The sequence below is a fragment of the Scyliorhinus torazame genome, chromosome 22, assembly GCF_047496885.1.
Source record: "Scyliorhinus torazame isolate Kashiwa2021f chromosome 22, sScyTor2.1, whole genome shotgun sequence".
Taxonomy (NCBI): domain Eukaryota; kingdom Metazoa; phylum Chordata; class Chondrichthyes; order Carcharhiniformes; family Scyliorhinidae; genus Scyliorhinus; species Scyliorhinus torazame.
In genome coordinates, this window is record NC_092728.1 from 14,022,491 (window position 1) to 14,039,347 (window position 16,857).

The window sequence follows — 16,857 nt, forward strand, 5'->3', positions numbered from 1 at the left end:
AGCACTGACCCTCCGACAGTGCGGCGCTCCCTCAGCACTGACCCTCCGACAGTGCGGCGCTCCCTCAGCACTGACCCTCCGACAGTGCGGCGCTCCCTCAGCACTGACCCTCCGACAGTGCGGCGTTCCCTCAGCACTGACCATCTGACAGTGCGGCGCTCCCTCAGCACTGACCCTCCGACAGTGTGGCGCTCCCTCAGCACTGACCCTCTCACAGTGCGGCGCTCCCTCAGCACTGACCCTCCGACAGTGCGGTGCTCCCTCAGCACTGACCCTCCGACAGTGCGGCGCTCCCTCACCACTGACCCTCCGACAGTGCGGCGCTCCCTCAGCACTGACCCTCCGACAGTGCGGCGCTCCCTCAGCACTGACCCTCCGACAGTGAGGCGCTCCCCCAGCACTGACCCTCCCACAGTGCGGCGCTCCTTCAGCACTGACCCTCCGACAGTGCGGCGCTCCCTCAGCAATGTCCCTCCGACAGTGCGGTGCTCCCTCAGCACTGACCCTCCGACAATGCGGCGCTCCCTCAGCACTGACCCTCTGACAGTGCGGCGCTCTCTCAGCACTGACCCTCCGACAGTGCGGCGCTCCCTCAGCACTGACCCTCCGACAGTGCGGTGCTCCCTCAGCACTGACCCTCCGACAGTGCGGCGCTCCCTCGGCACTGACCCTCCGACAGTGCGGCGCCCCCTCAGCACTGACCCTCCGACAGTGCGACGCTCCCCCAGCACTGACCCTCCGACAGTGCGGCGCTCCCTCGGCACTGACCCTCCGACAGTGCGGCGCTCCCTCAGCACTGACCGTCCCACAGGGTGGCGCTCCCTCAGCACTGACCCTCCGACAGTGCGGCGCACCCTCAGTCATGACCCTCCGATAGTGCGGTGCTGCCTCAGCACTGACCCTCCCACAGTGCGGCGCTCCCTCAGTACTGACCCTCAGACAGTGTGGCGCTCCCTCAGCACTGACCCTCCGACAGTGTGGCGCTCCCTCAGTCATGACCCTCCGATAGTGCGGTGCCCCCTCAGCACTGACCCTCCCACAGTGCGGCGCTCCCTCAGCACTGACCCTCCGACAGTGCGGCGCTCGCTCAGTACTGACCCTCCGACAGTGCGGCGCTCGCTCAGCACTGACCCTCCGACAGTGCGGCGCTCCCTCAGCACTGACCCTCCGACAGTGCGGCGCTCCCTCAGCAATGACCCTCCGACAGCACGGTGCTCCCTCAGTACTTTTTTTTTGTTTTCTAAATTTAGAGTACCCAATTCATTTTTTTCCAATTAAAGGGCAATTTAGCGTGGCCAATCCACCTAACCTGCACATCTTTTGGGTTGTGGGGGTGAAACCCACGCAGACACGGGGAGAATGTGCAAACTCCGCACGGACAGTGACCCAGGGTTAGGATCGAACCTGGGACCTCGGCGCCATGAGGCAGCAGTGCTAACCCACTGCGCCACCGTGCTGTCCCGCTCCATCAGTACTGACCCTCCGACAGTGATGCACTCCATTACTCAGGCAGGGAAGGTTCTGGAGACTGGTGGAGGTGACAGAGATAGGGAGGGTTGTCGAGGCTGGAGGAAGTTACAGAGATAGGGAGAGTTATAGGGGCTGGAGGAGGTTACAGAGATAGGGAGGGTTGTAGGGGCTGGAGGAGGTTACAGAGATAGGGAGGGTTACAAAGATAGGGACGGTTGTAGGAGCTGGAGGAGGTGACAGAGATAGGGAGAGTTGTAGGGGCTGGAGGAGGTTACAGAGACAGGGAGGGTTGTAGAGGCTGGAGGAGGTTACAGAGATGGGGAGGGTTGTAGAGGCTGGAGGAGGTTACAGAGATAGGGAGGGTTGTAGGGGCTGGAGGAGGTTACAGAGATAGGGAGGGTTGTAGGGGCTGTAGGAGGTTACAGAGATAGGGAGGGTTGTGGGGGCTGGAGGAGGTTACAGAGATAGGGAGGGTTGTGGGGGCTGGAGGAGGTTACAGAGATAGGGAGGGTTGTTGGGGCTGGAGGATGTTACAGAGATAAGGAGGGTTGTTGGGGCTGGAGGATGTTACAGAGATAAGGAGAGTTGTCGGGGCTGGAGGATGTTACAGAGATAAGGAGAGTTGTAGGGGCTGGAGGAGGTTACAGAGATAGAGAGGGTTGTTGGGGCTGGAGGAGGTTACAGGGATGGGGAGGGTTGTTGGGGCTGGAGGAGGTTACAGGGATAGGGAGGGTTGTCAGGAGGTCTGAAAACAGGGCTGTGATTTTAAGGATGGAGTGGTTGCCAGGCCGGGAGCGAGGGTGGTTCAGCGTGCTTCGCGACAGGGCATTCAGACGGCGCCCCTGTTGGGACATTGGGACAGTGGAGTTTGGAATGTGCTGAGCTTTATGGTGATGGGATGTTTGGCAGGAATGCGTGGGTCTCTGCAATCAGAGTGGGGGGAGGGGGTCGCTGAAGCCTGATTTTCTTCCATTTCTGCAGTCCTTGTCGGGAATATCAACTGATCTGATCTCTCACGACAGGCCACCGGAATTTAGGGAGCCGGATGCGTACCGTGGTGTTTACAACAACACGCTGGCTTCCAATCGCTATGACCAACATGACAGCGAGCTACCTGCACATTCCGACGCCAGACGGTCACCACGGAGACGCCTGTTACCTCCCACGCCAGCAGGTAGATCAGCCACGAAGACTGCCCCGCGCTCCCTTAGCCCTGTATCAATCCCCAAACTAATCCCACTGCCCCGCGCTCCCTTAGCCCTGTATCAATCCCCAAACTAATCCCACTGCTCCGCTCTCTCCCCATAGCCCTGTAGCAATCCCCAAACTAATCCCACTGCCCCGCTCTCCCCATAGCCCTGTATCAATCCCAAACTAATCCCACTGCCCCGCTCTCCCCATAGCCCTGCATCAATCCCAAACTAATCCCACTGCCCCGCTCTCCCCATAGCCCTGTATCAATCCCCAAACTAATCCCACTGCCCCGCTCTCCCCATAGCCCTGCATCAATCCCAAACTAATCCCACTGCCCCGCGCTCCCCACAGCCCTGTATCAATCCCCAAACTAATCCCACTGCCCCGCTCTCTCCCATTGCCCTGTATCAATCCCGAAACTAATCCCACTGCCCCGCTCTCTCCCCATAGCCCTGTATCAATCCTCAAACTAATCCCACTGTCCCGCACTCTCCCCATAGCCCTGTATCAATCCCAAACTAATCCCACTGCCCCGCGCTCCCTCAGCCCTGTATCAATCCCGAAACTAATCCCACTGCCCTGCTCTCTCCCCATAGCCCTGTATCAATCCCAAAACTGATCCCACTCTCCCACTCTCTCCCCATAGCCCTGTATCAATCCCCAAACTAATCCCACTGCCCCGCTCTCTCCCCATAGCCCTGTATCAATCCCAAAACTGATCCCACTCTCCCACTCTCTCCCCATAGCCCTGTATCAATCCCCAAACTAATCCCACTGCCCCACTCTCCCCACATAGCCCTGTATCAACCCCCAAACTAATCCCACTGCCCCGCTCTCTCCCCATAGCCCTGTATCAATCCCCAAACTAATCCCACTGCCCCGCTGTCTCCCCATAGCCCTGTATCAATCCCAAACTAATCCTACTGCCCTGCTCTCTCCCCATAGCCCTGTATCAATCCCCAAACTAATCCCACTGTCCCGCTCTCTCCCGTAGCCCTGTATCAATCCCCAAACTAATCCCACTGTCCCGCTCTCTCCCCGTAGCCCTGTATCAATCCCCAAACTAATCCCACTGTCCCGCTCTCTCCCCGTAGCCCTGTATCAATCCCCAAACTAATCTCACTGCCCCGCTCTCTCCCCATAGCCCTGTATCAATCCCCAAACTAATCCCACTGCCCCACTCTCCCCCCTTAGCCCTGTATCAATCCCCAAACTAATCCCACTGCCCTGCTCTCTCCCCATAGCCCTGTATCAAACCCAAACTAATCCCACTGCCCCGCTCTCTCCCCATAGCCCTGTATCAATCCCCAAACTAATCCCGCTGCCCCGCTCTCTCCGCATAGCCCTGTATCAATCCCGAACTAATCCCACTGCCCCGCTCTCCCTTAGCCCTGTATCAATCCCAAACTAATCCCACTGCCCCGCTCTCTCCCCATAGCCCTGTAGCAATCCCAAACTAATCCCACTGCCCCGCTCTCTCCCCATAGGCCTGTATCAATCCCAAACTAATCCCACTGCCCCGCTCGCTCCCCTTAGCCCTGTATCAATCCCAAACTAATCCCACTGCCCTGCTCTCTCCCCATAGCCCTGTATCAATCCCAAACTAATCCCACTGCCCCGCTCTCTCCCCATAGCCCTGTATCAATCCCCAAACTAATCCCACTGCCCCGCTCTCACCCCATAGCCCTGTATCAATCCCCAAACTAATTCCACTGCCCCGCTCTCCCTTAGCCCTGTATCAATCCTAAACTAATCCCACTGCCCCGTTCTCACCCCATAGCCCGTATCAATCCCCAAACTAATCCCACTGCCCCACTCTCTCCCCATAGCCCGTATCAATCCCAAACTAATTCCACTGCCCCGCTCTCTCCCCACAGCCCTGTATCAATCCCCAAACTAATCCCACTGCCCCGCTCTCTCCCCATAGCCCTGTATCAATCCCAAACTAATCCCACTGCCCCACTCTCTCCCCATAGCCCTGTATCAATCCCAAACTAATCCCACTGCCCCGCTCTCTCCCCATAGCCCTGTATCAATCCCCAAACTAATCCCACTGCCCCACTCTCCCCCCTTAGCCCTGTATCAATCCCCAAACTAATCCCACTGCCCTGCTCTCTCCCCATAGCCCTGTATCAAACCCAAACTAATCCCACTGTCCCGCTCTCTCCCCATAGCCCTGTATCAATCCCCAAACTAATCCCGCTGCCCCGCTCTCTCCCCATAGCCCTGTATCAACCCCGAACTAATCCCACTGCCCCGCTCTCCCTTAGCCCTGTATCAATCCCAAACTAATCCCACTGCCCCGCTCTCTCCCCATAGCCCTGTAGCAATCCCAAACTAATCCCACTGCCCCGCTCTCTCCCCATAGGCCTGTATCAATCCCAAACTAATCCCACTGCCCAGCTCGCTCCCTTTAGCCCTGTATCAATCCCAAACTAATCCCACTGCCCTGCTCTCTCCCCATAGCCCTGTATCAATCCCCAAACTAATCCCACTGCCCCGCTCTCTCCCCATAGCCCTGTATCAATCCCCAAACTAATTCCACTGCCCCGCTCTCCCTTAGCCCTGTATCAATCCTAAACTAATCCCACTGCCCCGTTCTCACCCCATAGCCCGTATCAATCCCCAAACTAATCCCACTGCCCCACTCTCTCCCCATAGCCCGTATCAATCCCAAACTAATTCCACTGCCCCGCTCTCTCCCCACAGCCCTGTATCAATCCCCAAACTAATCCCACTGCCCCGCTCTCTCCCCAGAGCCCTGTATCAATCCCAAACTAATCCCACTGCCCCACTCTCTCCCCATAGCCCTGTATCAATCCCAAACTAATCCCACTGCCTCACTCTCTCCCCATAGCCCTGTATCAATCCCCAAACTAATACCACTGCCATGCTCTCTCCCCATAGCCCTGTATCAATCCCCAAACTAATTCCACTGCCCCGCTCTCCCTTAGCCCTGTATCAATCCTAAACTAATCCCACTGCCCCGTTCTCACCCCATAGCCCGTATCAATCCCCAAACTAATCCCACTGCCCCACTCTCTCCCCATAGCCCGTATCAATCCCAAACTAATTCCACTGCCCCGCTCTCTCCCCACAGCCCTGTATCAATCCCCAAACTAATCCCACTGCCCCGCTCTCTCCCCATAGCCCTGTAGCAATCCAAATAATCCCACTGCCCCACTCTCTCCCCATAGCCCTGTAGCAATCCAAACTAATCCCACTGCCCCGCTCTCTCCCCATAGCCCTGTATCAATCCCCAAACTAATCCCACTGCCCCACTCTCTCCCCATTGCCCTGTATCAATCCCCAAACTAATCCCACTGCCCCACTCTCTCCCCATAGCCCTGTATCAATCCCAAACTATTCCCACTGCCCCCTCTCTCCCCATAGCCCTGTATCAATCCCCAAACTAATCCCACTGTCCCACTCTCTCCCCATAGCCCTGTATCAATCCCCAAACTAATCCCACTGTCCCACTCTCTCCCCATAGCCCTGTATCAGTCCCAAACTAATCCCACTGTCCCGCTCTTTCCCCATAGCCCTGTATCAATCCCCAAACTAATCCCACTGTCCCACTCTCTCCCCATAGCCCTGTATCAGTCCCAAACTAATCCCACTGTCCCGCTCTTTCCCCATAGCCCTGTATCAATCCCCAAACTAATCCCACTGTCCCGCTCTTTCCCCATAGCCCTGTATCAATCCCCAAACTAATCCCACTGTCCCACTCTCTCCCCATAGCCCTGTATCAATCCCCAAACTAATCCCACTGTCCCGCTCTTTCCCCATAGCCCTGTATCAATCCCCAAACTAATCCCACTGTCCCACTCTCTCCCCATAGCCCTGTATCAATCCCCAAACTAATCCCACTGTCCCGCTCTTTCCCCATAGCCCTGTATCAATCCCCAAACTAATCCCACTGTCCCACTCTCTCCCCATAGCCCTGTATCAATCCCCAAACTAATCCCACTGTCCCGCTCTTTCCCCATAGCCCTGTATCAATCCCCAAACTAATCCCACTGTCCCACTCTCTCCCCATAGCCCTGTATCAATCCCAAACTAATCCCACTGCCCCCTCTCTCCCCATAGCCCTGTATCAATCCCCAAACTAATCCCACTGTCCCACTCTCTCCCCATAGCCCTGTATCAATCCCCAAACTAATCCCACAATTGATGTGGAATTGGAAGCTCTGTCCTCTGCGTTGTGTGTGCTTTTGATGTTTGTGACGTCCGCGGTTCGTTCGAATATAACTGCCTCCGTTTTTCACTTCCAGGGCGCACGACTAACTTTAGGATTCAGTGCCTGAGCCGGCAGGAGAGCGGCGATGACACGCCCATTCCCGGCACCTACCAGCAGCGCAAGCAACCTCGCCGAACCTTCCAGCAGCAGGTACACCAGCAACACCTTTCACAGGGCCGCAGCGATCTCTCTGGCAGCACAAGCTTGTTACACAGGAACAGGAGGAGGCCCATTCAGCCCCTCGCAAGCCTGTTGCACAGGAACAGGAGGAGGCCCATTCAGCCCCTCTCGAGCCGGTTACACAGGAACAGGAGGAGGCCCATTCAGCCCCTCTCCAGCCTGTTGCACAGGAACAGGAGGAGGCCCATTCAGCCCCTCTCGAGCCTGTTACACAGGAACAGGAGGAGGCCCATTCAGCCCCTCTCGAGCCGGTTACACAGGAACAGGAGGAGGCCCATTCAGCCCCTCTCCAGCCTGTTACACAGGAACAGGAGGAGGCCCATTCAGCCCCTCTCGAGCCTATCCCACCAGTCAGTCAGATTACTCTCTCTAACCACCTCGGATCCGTAAACCTTCACCCCAACCTTACCCAACAGAAATCAATCTATCTCGGGTTGAAATTTCCAATTGATACCCCCACAGCCTCAAAACCTTTCATGGGGGGGGGGGGGGGGGGGGGGGGGGGGGGGGGGGGGGGAAGAGATGGGAGGTTAGGGGTTGGGGGGGGGGGGCGGGGACTGGGGAGCTGGAAAATCACTGGAGAATCTTTCCACCCCTCTCCCCCCAACTCCCAACTGCTGAAAAACCCCAACGCGGCCAGTAAGGCCCGAGATTGCGAGGCCCTGCCGAGTTGAATAGCCCAGGCGACACCCGCGATCTGGGGCGGGGGGGGGGGGCTCTGCTCCTGGGTGGGAATGTTGTTGTTGGGACGGGAGGGTGGGGTGCGGTCTCGGGAGCGGCGAGTGTGTGGTGAACTGCGATGCCCCTCTTAGTCGAATTGCCAGGGCCCTCCCCACCGCACAGCTGACATGACCGGACGTGAACTCTCTGTCTTTCATGCCACAGGCCTACGACACGGCGAGCTACGATTCCCGACGGAGCAGCAGTCCCTCGTCCGCCGGCTCGACCCAGTCCTGGGCCACCCCACCACCTTCGCAAGCCAGGCGCAGCCGCCTCTTCTACGCCCCTCTGATCCTGGTGGAGCCCGAGGAGGCCTGGGACAAGACCAACCGGAGCCTGACCTCCCTCCCCCAGAGCCGCTGGTACTCAGAGCCGCAGGATTCGCCGTACCGAACCTACACCGCGGCGACGCTCAGAGTCCCCGGGCAGCTTGACCATCGTTACAACGACAAGCAGGACAGTGCCGACAGCCTGGTGGAAGCAGTGAGTTCGATTCCCGTCTAACCCCATCACTCCCCACACCATTTAATATCCCAGCCGGTCTAATCCCACTCTCCACCCTCACTCCCCACACCATTTAATATCCCAGCCGGTCTAATCCCACTCTCCACCCTCACTCCCCACACCATTTAATATCCCAGCTAACCTAATCCCCCACCTTTATACCGGGCCCGAGGGGAGGCGGGGCCAGCCACCTTTATACCGGGCCCGAGGGGAGGCGGAGACCAGCCACCTTTATACCGAGCCCGAGGGGAGGCGGAGTCAGCCACCTTTATACCGGGCCCGAGGGGAGGCGGAGCCAGCCACCTTTATACCGAGCCCGAGGGGAGGCGGAGCCAGCCACCTTTATACCGAGCCCGAGGGGAGGCGGAGCCAGCCACCTTTATACCGAGCCCGAGGGGAGGCGGAGCCAGCCACCTTTATACCGAGCCCGAGGGGAGGCGGACCCAGCCACCTTTATACCGAGCCCGAGGGGAGGCGGGGCCAGCCACCTTTATACCGGGCCCGAGGGGAGGCGGAGCCAGCCACCTTTATACCGAGCCCGAGGGGAGGCGGAGCCAACCACCTTTATTCCCAGCCCGGGGGTGGCGGAGCCAGCCACCTTTATACCCAGCCCGAGGGGAGGCGGAGCCAGCCACCTTTATACCGTGTCCGAGGGGAGGCGGAGCCAGCCACATTTATACCAAGCCCGAGGGGAGGTGGAGCCAGCCACCTTTATACCAAGCCCGAGGGGAGGTGGAGCCAGCCACCTTTATACCGGGCCCGAGGAGAGGCGGAGCCAGCCACCTTTATACCGGGCCCGAGGAGAGGCGGAGTCAGCCACCTTTATACCGGGCCCGAGGAGAGGCGGAGCCAGCCACCTTTATACCGGGCCCGAGGAGAGGCGGAGCCAGCCACCTTTATACCGGGCCTGAGGGAGGGAAGGCGGAGCCAGCCACCTTTATACCGGGCCCGAGGGGAGGCGGAGCCAGCCACCTTTATACCGAGCCCGAGGAGAGGCGGAGCCAGCCACCTTTATACCGAGCCCGAGGGGAGGCGGAGCCAACCACCTTTATACCGGGCCCGAGGGGAGGCGGAGCCAGCAGGCAGTGGTTTACCACATTACATATAAAACAGGGGCAGTTTACCACAATACACATATTATACATTACAGTGGTTTACTACAGCCTCTCTCAGTTTCTCCATCTCGCTCTCTGTTTCTCTGCCTCTCTCTTTCTATCTTTCTTTCTGTCTCTCTCTCTCTCTGTTTCTCTGTCTCGCTCTGTCTCTTTTTCTGTCTCTCTCTCTCTCTCCCTCCCTCTCTCTCTCCCACTGTCTCATCTCTCTCTCTGTCTCTCTCTCTTTCTGTCTCTCACTTTCTGTCTCTGTCCCTCTTTCTGTCTCTCTCTCTCTCTCTCTGTCTCTCTCTCCCTCTGTCTCAGTCTCTGTCCCTCTCTCTCTCACACACTCTCTCTCTCTGTCTCTATCTCTCTGTGTGTCTCTCTCTCTCACACACACTCTCCCTCTCTCTCACATACACACTCTCTCTCTCACACACACACTCTCGCAATGTGGTGAATGTATTATGGCAACCATTCACCACTGTATTGCATTGTACTATGTTTTTGCCCTTGTGGGCTCCACCTATGGACCATTGTATCACATTACACCGCACTGTATCATGTTGGTGCCCTTGTGGGCTCCGCCCCTGGCTCCGCCCCCTCGGGGAGGTATATGGACCTGCAGCCTGTAGGCGGCACTCAGTACAGAGCAGTCGCAGGCAGGCACAGTTCTAGCTGATAAACCACTGTTAACTTCTACTCTCCGTCTCATAGATTACATAGAATTTACAGTGCAGAAGGAGGCCATTCGGCCCATCGAGTCTGCACCGGCTCTTGTAAAGAGCACCCTACCCAAGCCCACACCTCCACCCTATCCCCATAACCCAGTAACCCCACCCAACACTAAGGGCAATTTTGGACACGAAGGGCAATTTATCATGGCCAATCCACCTAACCTGCACATCTTTGGACTGTGGGAGGAAACCGGAGCACCCGGAGGAAACCCACGCAGTCACGGGGAGAACGTGCAGACTCCGCACAGACAGTGACCCAAGCCGGGAATCGAACCTGGGACCCTGGAGCTGTGAAGCAATTGTGCTAACCACCATGCTACCGTGCTGCCGTGTGAATTGATGGTCACATCACTCACACGTGTCTCTCTGTCTCTGTCTCTCACACTCTCTCTCTCTCTCTCTCTCTCTCACACTCTCTCTCTCTCTCTCACACTCTCCCTTTCTCTCTCTCTCTCTCTCTGTGTCTCTCTCTCTCTTTCTCTCACACTCTCTCTCTGTCTCTCACACACTCTCCCTCACACTCTCTCTCTCTCTGTCTCTCCCTGTCTCACACACTCTCTCTCTCTCACACAGTCTCCCTCTCTCTCTCACACTGTCTCTCTCTCTCTGTGTCTCTCTCTCTCTGTCTCTCACACTCTCTCTCTCACACATTCTCTCTCTCTCTTTGTGTCTCTCTCTGTCTCTCACACTCTCTCTCTCTCTCACTCTCTGTGTCTCTCTCTGTCTCTCACATTCTTTCTCTCTCTCTCTCTCTCACACTCTCTCTCTCTCTCTCTCACACAGTCTCCCTCTCTCTCTCACACTGTCTCTCTCTCTGTGTCGCTCTCTCTGTCTCTCACACTCTCTCTCTCACACATTCTCTCTCTCTCTTTGTGTGTCTCTCTGTCTCTCACACTCTCTCTCTCTCACTCTCTGTGTCTCTCTCTGTCTCTCACACTCTTTCTCTCTCTCTCTCTCTCACACAGTCTCCCTCTCTCTCACACAGTCTCCCTCTCTCTCTCACACTGTCTCTCTCTCTGTGTCTCTCTCTCTGTCTCTCACACTCTCTCTCTCACACATTCTCTCTCTCTCTTTGTGTCTCTCTCTGTCTCTCACTCTCTCTCTCTCTCTCTCTCACTCTCTGTGTCTCTCTCTATCTCTCACACTCTTTCTCTTTCTCTCTCTCTCACACTCTCTCTCTCTCTCTCTCTCACACATTCTCTCTCTCTCTTTGTGTCTCTCTCTGTCTCTCACTCTCACTCTCTCTCTCTCTCTCTCTCACTCTCTGTGTCTCTCTCTGTCTCTTACACTCTTTCTCTTTCTCTCTCTCTCTCTCTCAGGTACTGATCTCCGAGGGGTTGGAACTCTACGCTCGGGATCCCAAGTTCGTGGCGTTTGCCAAGCGAGAGATTGCCGACGCCTGCCACATGACCGTAGATGAGATGGAGAGCGCGGCGAGCGACCTGCTGGGGCGGCGGCCGCGTGGGCCCGGTCGCCGCGACTACGCTCCGGCCTACAGCGATGAGGAATCCACGCGCGGCCCTGCCGAAGAGGAGCTTTGTGACGAGATGACGTGCGGCAGCCCCTTCTAGCCCTTCCCCTCCTCTCCACGCCCCGCCGTCCTCCCCATTCTCCGGATGATGTTGGAACCCCAAAAGAAAAGGGAGATCTGTTTTTATTCCCTCCGCATCCCTCCAGCCGGCCCCTTTCCCCTGTCGCAACTCTGGACATCGGCAAATCCCTCAGGAAATGTCTCCCAGGCAACATGTGACACCCGCGCTCCCTGGCAGCCATCTTCACCCCCAAGGGGACTCCCTGCCAATTTTTTCCGATTCAGACCTGTCCCACTTGGGGTGCGTGGGCTTTTGGGCGGGTGGTGGGAGCGGGGGAACATTCGGTGAGGGTGTGAAGCCGGGGTGGCGGAGGGGTGTAGTGGGGGTGGGGGTGGGGGCGGGTGATGTGGGGGAGGGAGCAGTAACCTGAAATTTTCAAAATGTCTGACATTCAAAATGGCCGACGGCTCGTGGACAAATTCAAAATGGCCGAGGAGGTGTCAAGTCAGCGCCTACCCACCCACCGCCCCTCCCCCCCCCCCCCCCCCCCACCCCCGGCCCTCAGTGGGACCATTCCGTGTGGGAAACAAGGCAGAAATGGAGGCGCCCGCACGCGAATCCCCCAGTTGTCACCCAGCGTCCCATCGTCACGGGTGAGGTCGACAGTTTGCACCCAGAGATGATCCAATAAGAAACCAACCAATGTTTTTGTTATAGCTGCAGCCAATAGATTGTTAGTCATGTGATATCACCCCCGCCCCCCCCCCCCCATCTCGCTCGGGGCTAAACCGAAATAAAGGACAGCCCAGCTTGTCTTCTGATCTGACAAAACCGGCGTTATCCTGTTTTTTGTATTATTCCGCTTATCCCTCCCACAGCACATTTAGGATTGAACGACAATGAAGGAACGACGGATATATTTCCAAGTCAGGATAGTGTGTGTGTGTCTGACTGGGGGGGGGGGGGGGTTCGGAGGAGGAACGTGCAGGCGGGTGTTCCTCATGGCGTCTGCTGCCCTCGTCCTTCTCGGGGGTAGAGGTGGCGGGTTTGGGCTTGTCGAAGGAGCCTTGGCGAGTGGCCGCCGTGCATCTTGTAGACGGTGCACACGGCTGCCGCTGTGCGTCGGGGGGTGGGGGGAGTGGGTGTTGAAGGTGGGGGTTAGCGTGTCGATCGAGCTGGGGGGGCGCGGGCTGCTTTGTCCTGGATGGTGTCGAGCTTCTCGAGTGTTGTCGGAGCCGCGCTCATCCAGGCGAGTGGGAGAGTCCATCACACTCCTGACTTGTGTCCTTGTAGATGGTGGACAGGCTTTCGGGGGAGTCAGGAGGTGAGTTACTCTCCGCAGGATTCCCAGCCTCTGACCTGCGCTGGTAGCCACAGTATTTATACGGCTGGGTCCAGTTCAGTTTCTGATCAATGGTAACCCCCAGGGTGTTGAGTGTGGGGGATTCAGCGATGGTAATGTCAGTGAATGTCAAGAGGCGGTGGTTAGATCCTCTCTTGTAGGAGACGGTCATTGCCGGGCACTTGTGTGATGCGAATGTAACTTGCCCCTTGTCAGCCCCGAGCCTGACTTTTGTCCAGGTCTTGCTGCATTAGGACACTGACTGCCTGGCACTTGTCCGAGTCTGGAAGGGGAGACCAGTGGGGTGGCGGTAAGTCTGTATTTGAAACCCCCAAGCCAGGTCACCTCAACAAACCACGTCAAACATGAACCTGAATGTCCTACAGCCCCTTCCCACCCCCGCCCAGGGAAACCGCTCATCCCCTCTTCCTCTGACAGGCCCAACTCCATCTCCTGCAGCAGACGATTTCACGATTGGTCGAGTTGCATAATTCTACCCAACGCACCTGCACCACTATCGGAGGGTCAGTGCTGAGGGAACGCCGCACTGTCGGAGGGTCAGTGCTGAGGGAGTGCCGCACTGTCGGAGGGTCAGTGCTGAGGGAGTGCCGCACTGTCGGAGGGTCAGTGTTGAGGGAACGCCGCACTGTCGGAGGGTCAGTGCTGAGGGAGTGCCGCACTGTCGGAGGGTCAGTGTTGAGGGAACGCCGCACTGTCGGAGGATCAGTGCTGAGGGAGCACCGCACTGTCGGAGGGTCAGTGCTGTGGGGGCGCCGCAATGTCGGAGGGTCAGTGCTGAGGGAGCGCCGCAATGTCGGAGGGTCAGTGCTGAGGGAGCGCCGCACTGTCGGTGCTGAGGGAGCACCGCACTGTCGGAGGGTCAGTGCTGAGGGAGCGCCGCAATGTCGGAGGGTCAGTGATGAGGGAGCGCCGCACTGTCGGAGGGTCAGTGCTGAGGGAGCGCCGCACTGTCGGCGGGTCAGTGCTGAGGGAGCGACGCACTGTCAGAGGGTCAGTGCTGAGGGAGCGCCGCACTGTCAGAGGGTCAGTGCTGAGGGAGCGCCGCACTGTCGGAGGGTCAGTGCTGAGGGAGCGCCGCAATGTCGGAGGGTCAGTGCTGAGCGAGCGCTGCACTGTCGGAGGGTCAGTGCTGAGGGAGCGCCGCACTGTCGGAGGGTCAGTGCTGAGGGAGCGCCGCACTGTCGGAGGGTCAGTGCTGGGCGAGCGCCGCACTGTCGGAGGGTCAGTGCTGAGGGAGCGCCGCACTGTCGGAGTGTCAGTGCTGAGGGAGCACCGCACTGTCGGACGGTCAGTGCTGAGGGAGCGCCGCACTGTCGGAGGGTCTGTGCTGAGGGAACGCCGCACTGTCGGAGTGTCAGTGCTGAGGGAGCACCGCACTGTCGGACGGTCAGTGCTGAGGGAGCGCCGCACTGTCGGAGGGTCAGTGCTGAGGGAGCACCACACTGACGGAGGGTCAATGCTGAGGGAGCGCCGCACTGTCGGAGGGTCAGTGCTGAGGGAGCACCGCACTGTCAGAGGGTCCATGCTGAGGGAGCGCCGCACTGTCAGAGGGTCCGTGCTGAGGGAGCGCCGCACTGTCGGAGGGTCAGTGCTGAGGGAGCGCCGCACTGTCGGAGGGTCAGTGCTGAGGGAGCGCCGCACTGTTGGAGGGTCAGTGCTGAGGGAGCGCCGCACTGTCAGAGGGTCAGTGCTGAGGGAGCGCCGCACTGTCGGAAGGACAGTGCTGAGGGAGCGCCGCACTGTCAGAGGGTCAGTGCTGAGCGAGCGCCGCACTGTCGGAGAGTCAGTGCTGAGGGAGCGCCGCACTGTCAGAGGGTCAGTGCTGAGGGAGCGCCGCACTGTCAGAGGGTCAGTGCTGAGGGAGCGCCGCACTGTCGTAGGGTCAGTGCTGAGGGAGCGCCGCACTGTCGGAGGGTCAGTGCTGAGGGAGCGTCGCACTGTCGGAGGGTCAGTGCTGAGGGAGCCCCGCACTGTCGGAGGGTCAGTGCTGAGGGAGCGCCGCACTGTCGGAGAGTCAGCTCTTAGGAAGCGCCGTGGTACCGGTACCTTGGGCCTGTGTTTATCCTTCATGATAACATCACTGGAACGAAACGCCAATGATGAAGTACATTATGGCTCTGGCCTTGGTTATGGGTGAGATCTTCCTGTGCGCAAGTTCGGAGAAACGTGACTGTGCATCAAAGTAAAGGGACACCTCCATCAGCTGTACGGCCCAGTTGGACGTCTGTGAGTTGGTGAAAGAAGGTTGGAGAGAACTCGGAATCTGGCCCACAATCTGGGGTCGGTGGACGGTGAGCTGGCCCTCTGTCCGGGATACACCGGGCGACCTGCAGAGAGGGCCAAGCTGGACGGAGCAGGGGCTTCACATCCGGGCACTGGGAAGAGAGATGCCCGACGCCAGGCCAGATACACAACTGACCTCTCCAGATGTGGGCAGCAGAGGGGCCACCTTTGATAACGCAATGACCTCGATCGGATTAGTCAGGCATCTACCGTGCAAACCGGTCAAGAGGTTAATCAGCACATCCCATACAACAACCACTGAGAAAGGAGCAAGATACAGAGGGGTTTAATCGCTAAACTAAGAACTGAGGCACCAATTTTTATTATATACACAGACTGTCATTCTCTATAATATACACAGACTGTTATTCTCTATAATATACACAGACTGTTATTCTCTATAATATACACAGACTGTTATTCTCTATAATATACACAGGGGCTGTTATTCTCTATAATATACACAGAGACTGTTATTCTCTATAATATACACAGAGACTGTTCTTCTCTCTAATATACACGGACTGTTAGTCTCTATAATATACGCGGACTGTTAGTCTCTATAATATACACAGGGACTGTTATTCTCTATAATATAGACAGGGATTGTTATTCTCTATAATATACACAGGGACTGTTATTCTCTATAATATACACAGGGACTGTTATTCTCTATAATATACACAGAGGCTGTTATTCTCTCATATACACAGAGACTGTTATTCTCTATAATATACACAGAGACTGTTATTCTCTATAATATACTCAGGGACTGTTATTCTCTATAATATACACGGGCTGTTAATCTCTACAATATACACAGGGGCTGTTATTCTCTATAATATACACAGAGGCTGTTATTCTCTCATATACACAGAGACTGTTATTCTCTATAATATACACAGAGACTGTTATTCTCTATAATATACTCAGGGACTGATATTCTCTATAATATACACAGGGACTGTTATTCACTATAATATACACAGAGACTGTTATTCTCTATAATATACACAGAGGCTGTTATTCTCTATAACATACACAGGGACTGTTATTCTCTATAATATACACAGGGGCTGTTATTCTCTATAATATACACAGAGACTGTTATTCTGTATAATATACACAGGGACTGTTATTCTCTATAATATACACAGGGGCTGTTATTCTCTATAATATACACAAAGACTGTTATTCTCTATAATATACACAGGGACTGTTATTCTCTATAATGTGCACAGGGACTGTTATTCTCTATAATATAGACCGGGACTGTTATTCTCTATAATATAGACCGGGACTGTTATTCTCTATGATATACACAACGACTGTTATTCTCTATAATATACACAGGAACTGTTATTCTCTATAATATACACAGGGGCTGTTATTCTCTATAATATACACAGAGACTGTTATTATCTATAATATACACAGGGGCTGGTATTCTCTATAATATACACAGGGACTGTTATTCTCTATAATATACACAGAGACTGTTAGTCTCTATAATATACACAGAGACTGTTATTGTCTATAA

The 16,857-nt window shown here is 56.2% G+C and overlaps 1 protein-coding gene across 1 annotated transcript in view; it reads left to right on the plus strand.

Moving 5' to 3' along the window:
• The window catches only part of cacna1fb (calcium channel, voltage-dependent, L type, alpha 1F subunit), a 224,520-nt gene extending 212,488 nt beyond the window's left edge, over positions 1–12,032 (plus strand). The window contains exons 42-45 of the mRNA XM_072489013.1: positions 2,493–2,644; positions 6,939–7,054; positions 7,970–8,287; positions 11,459–12,032. Of these exons, the coding sequence (XP_072345114.1) occupies positions 2,493–2,644; positions 6,939–7,054; positions 7,970–8,287; positions 11,459–11,710 (838 nt within the window). The 3' untranslated portion in view covers positions 11,711–12,032. The remainder of the gene's footprint in view (positions 1–2,492; positions 2,645–6,938; positions 7,055–7,969; positions 8,288–11,458) is intronic.
• The last annotated feature ends 4,825 nt before the right edge of the window (positions 12,033–16,857 follow it).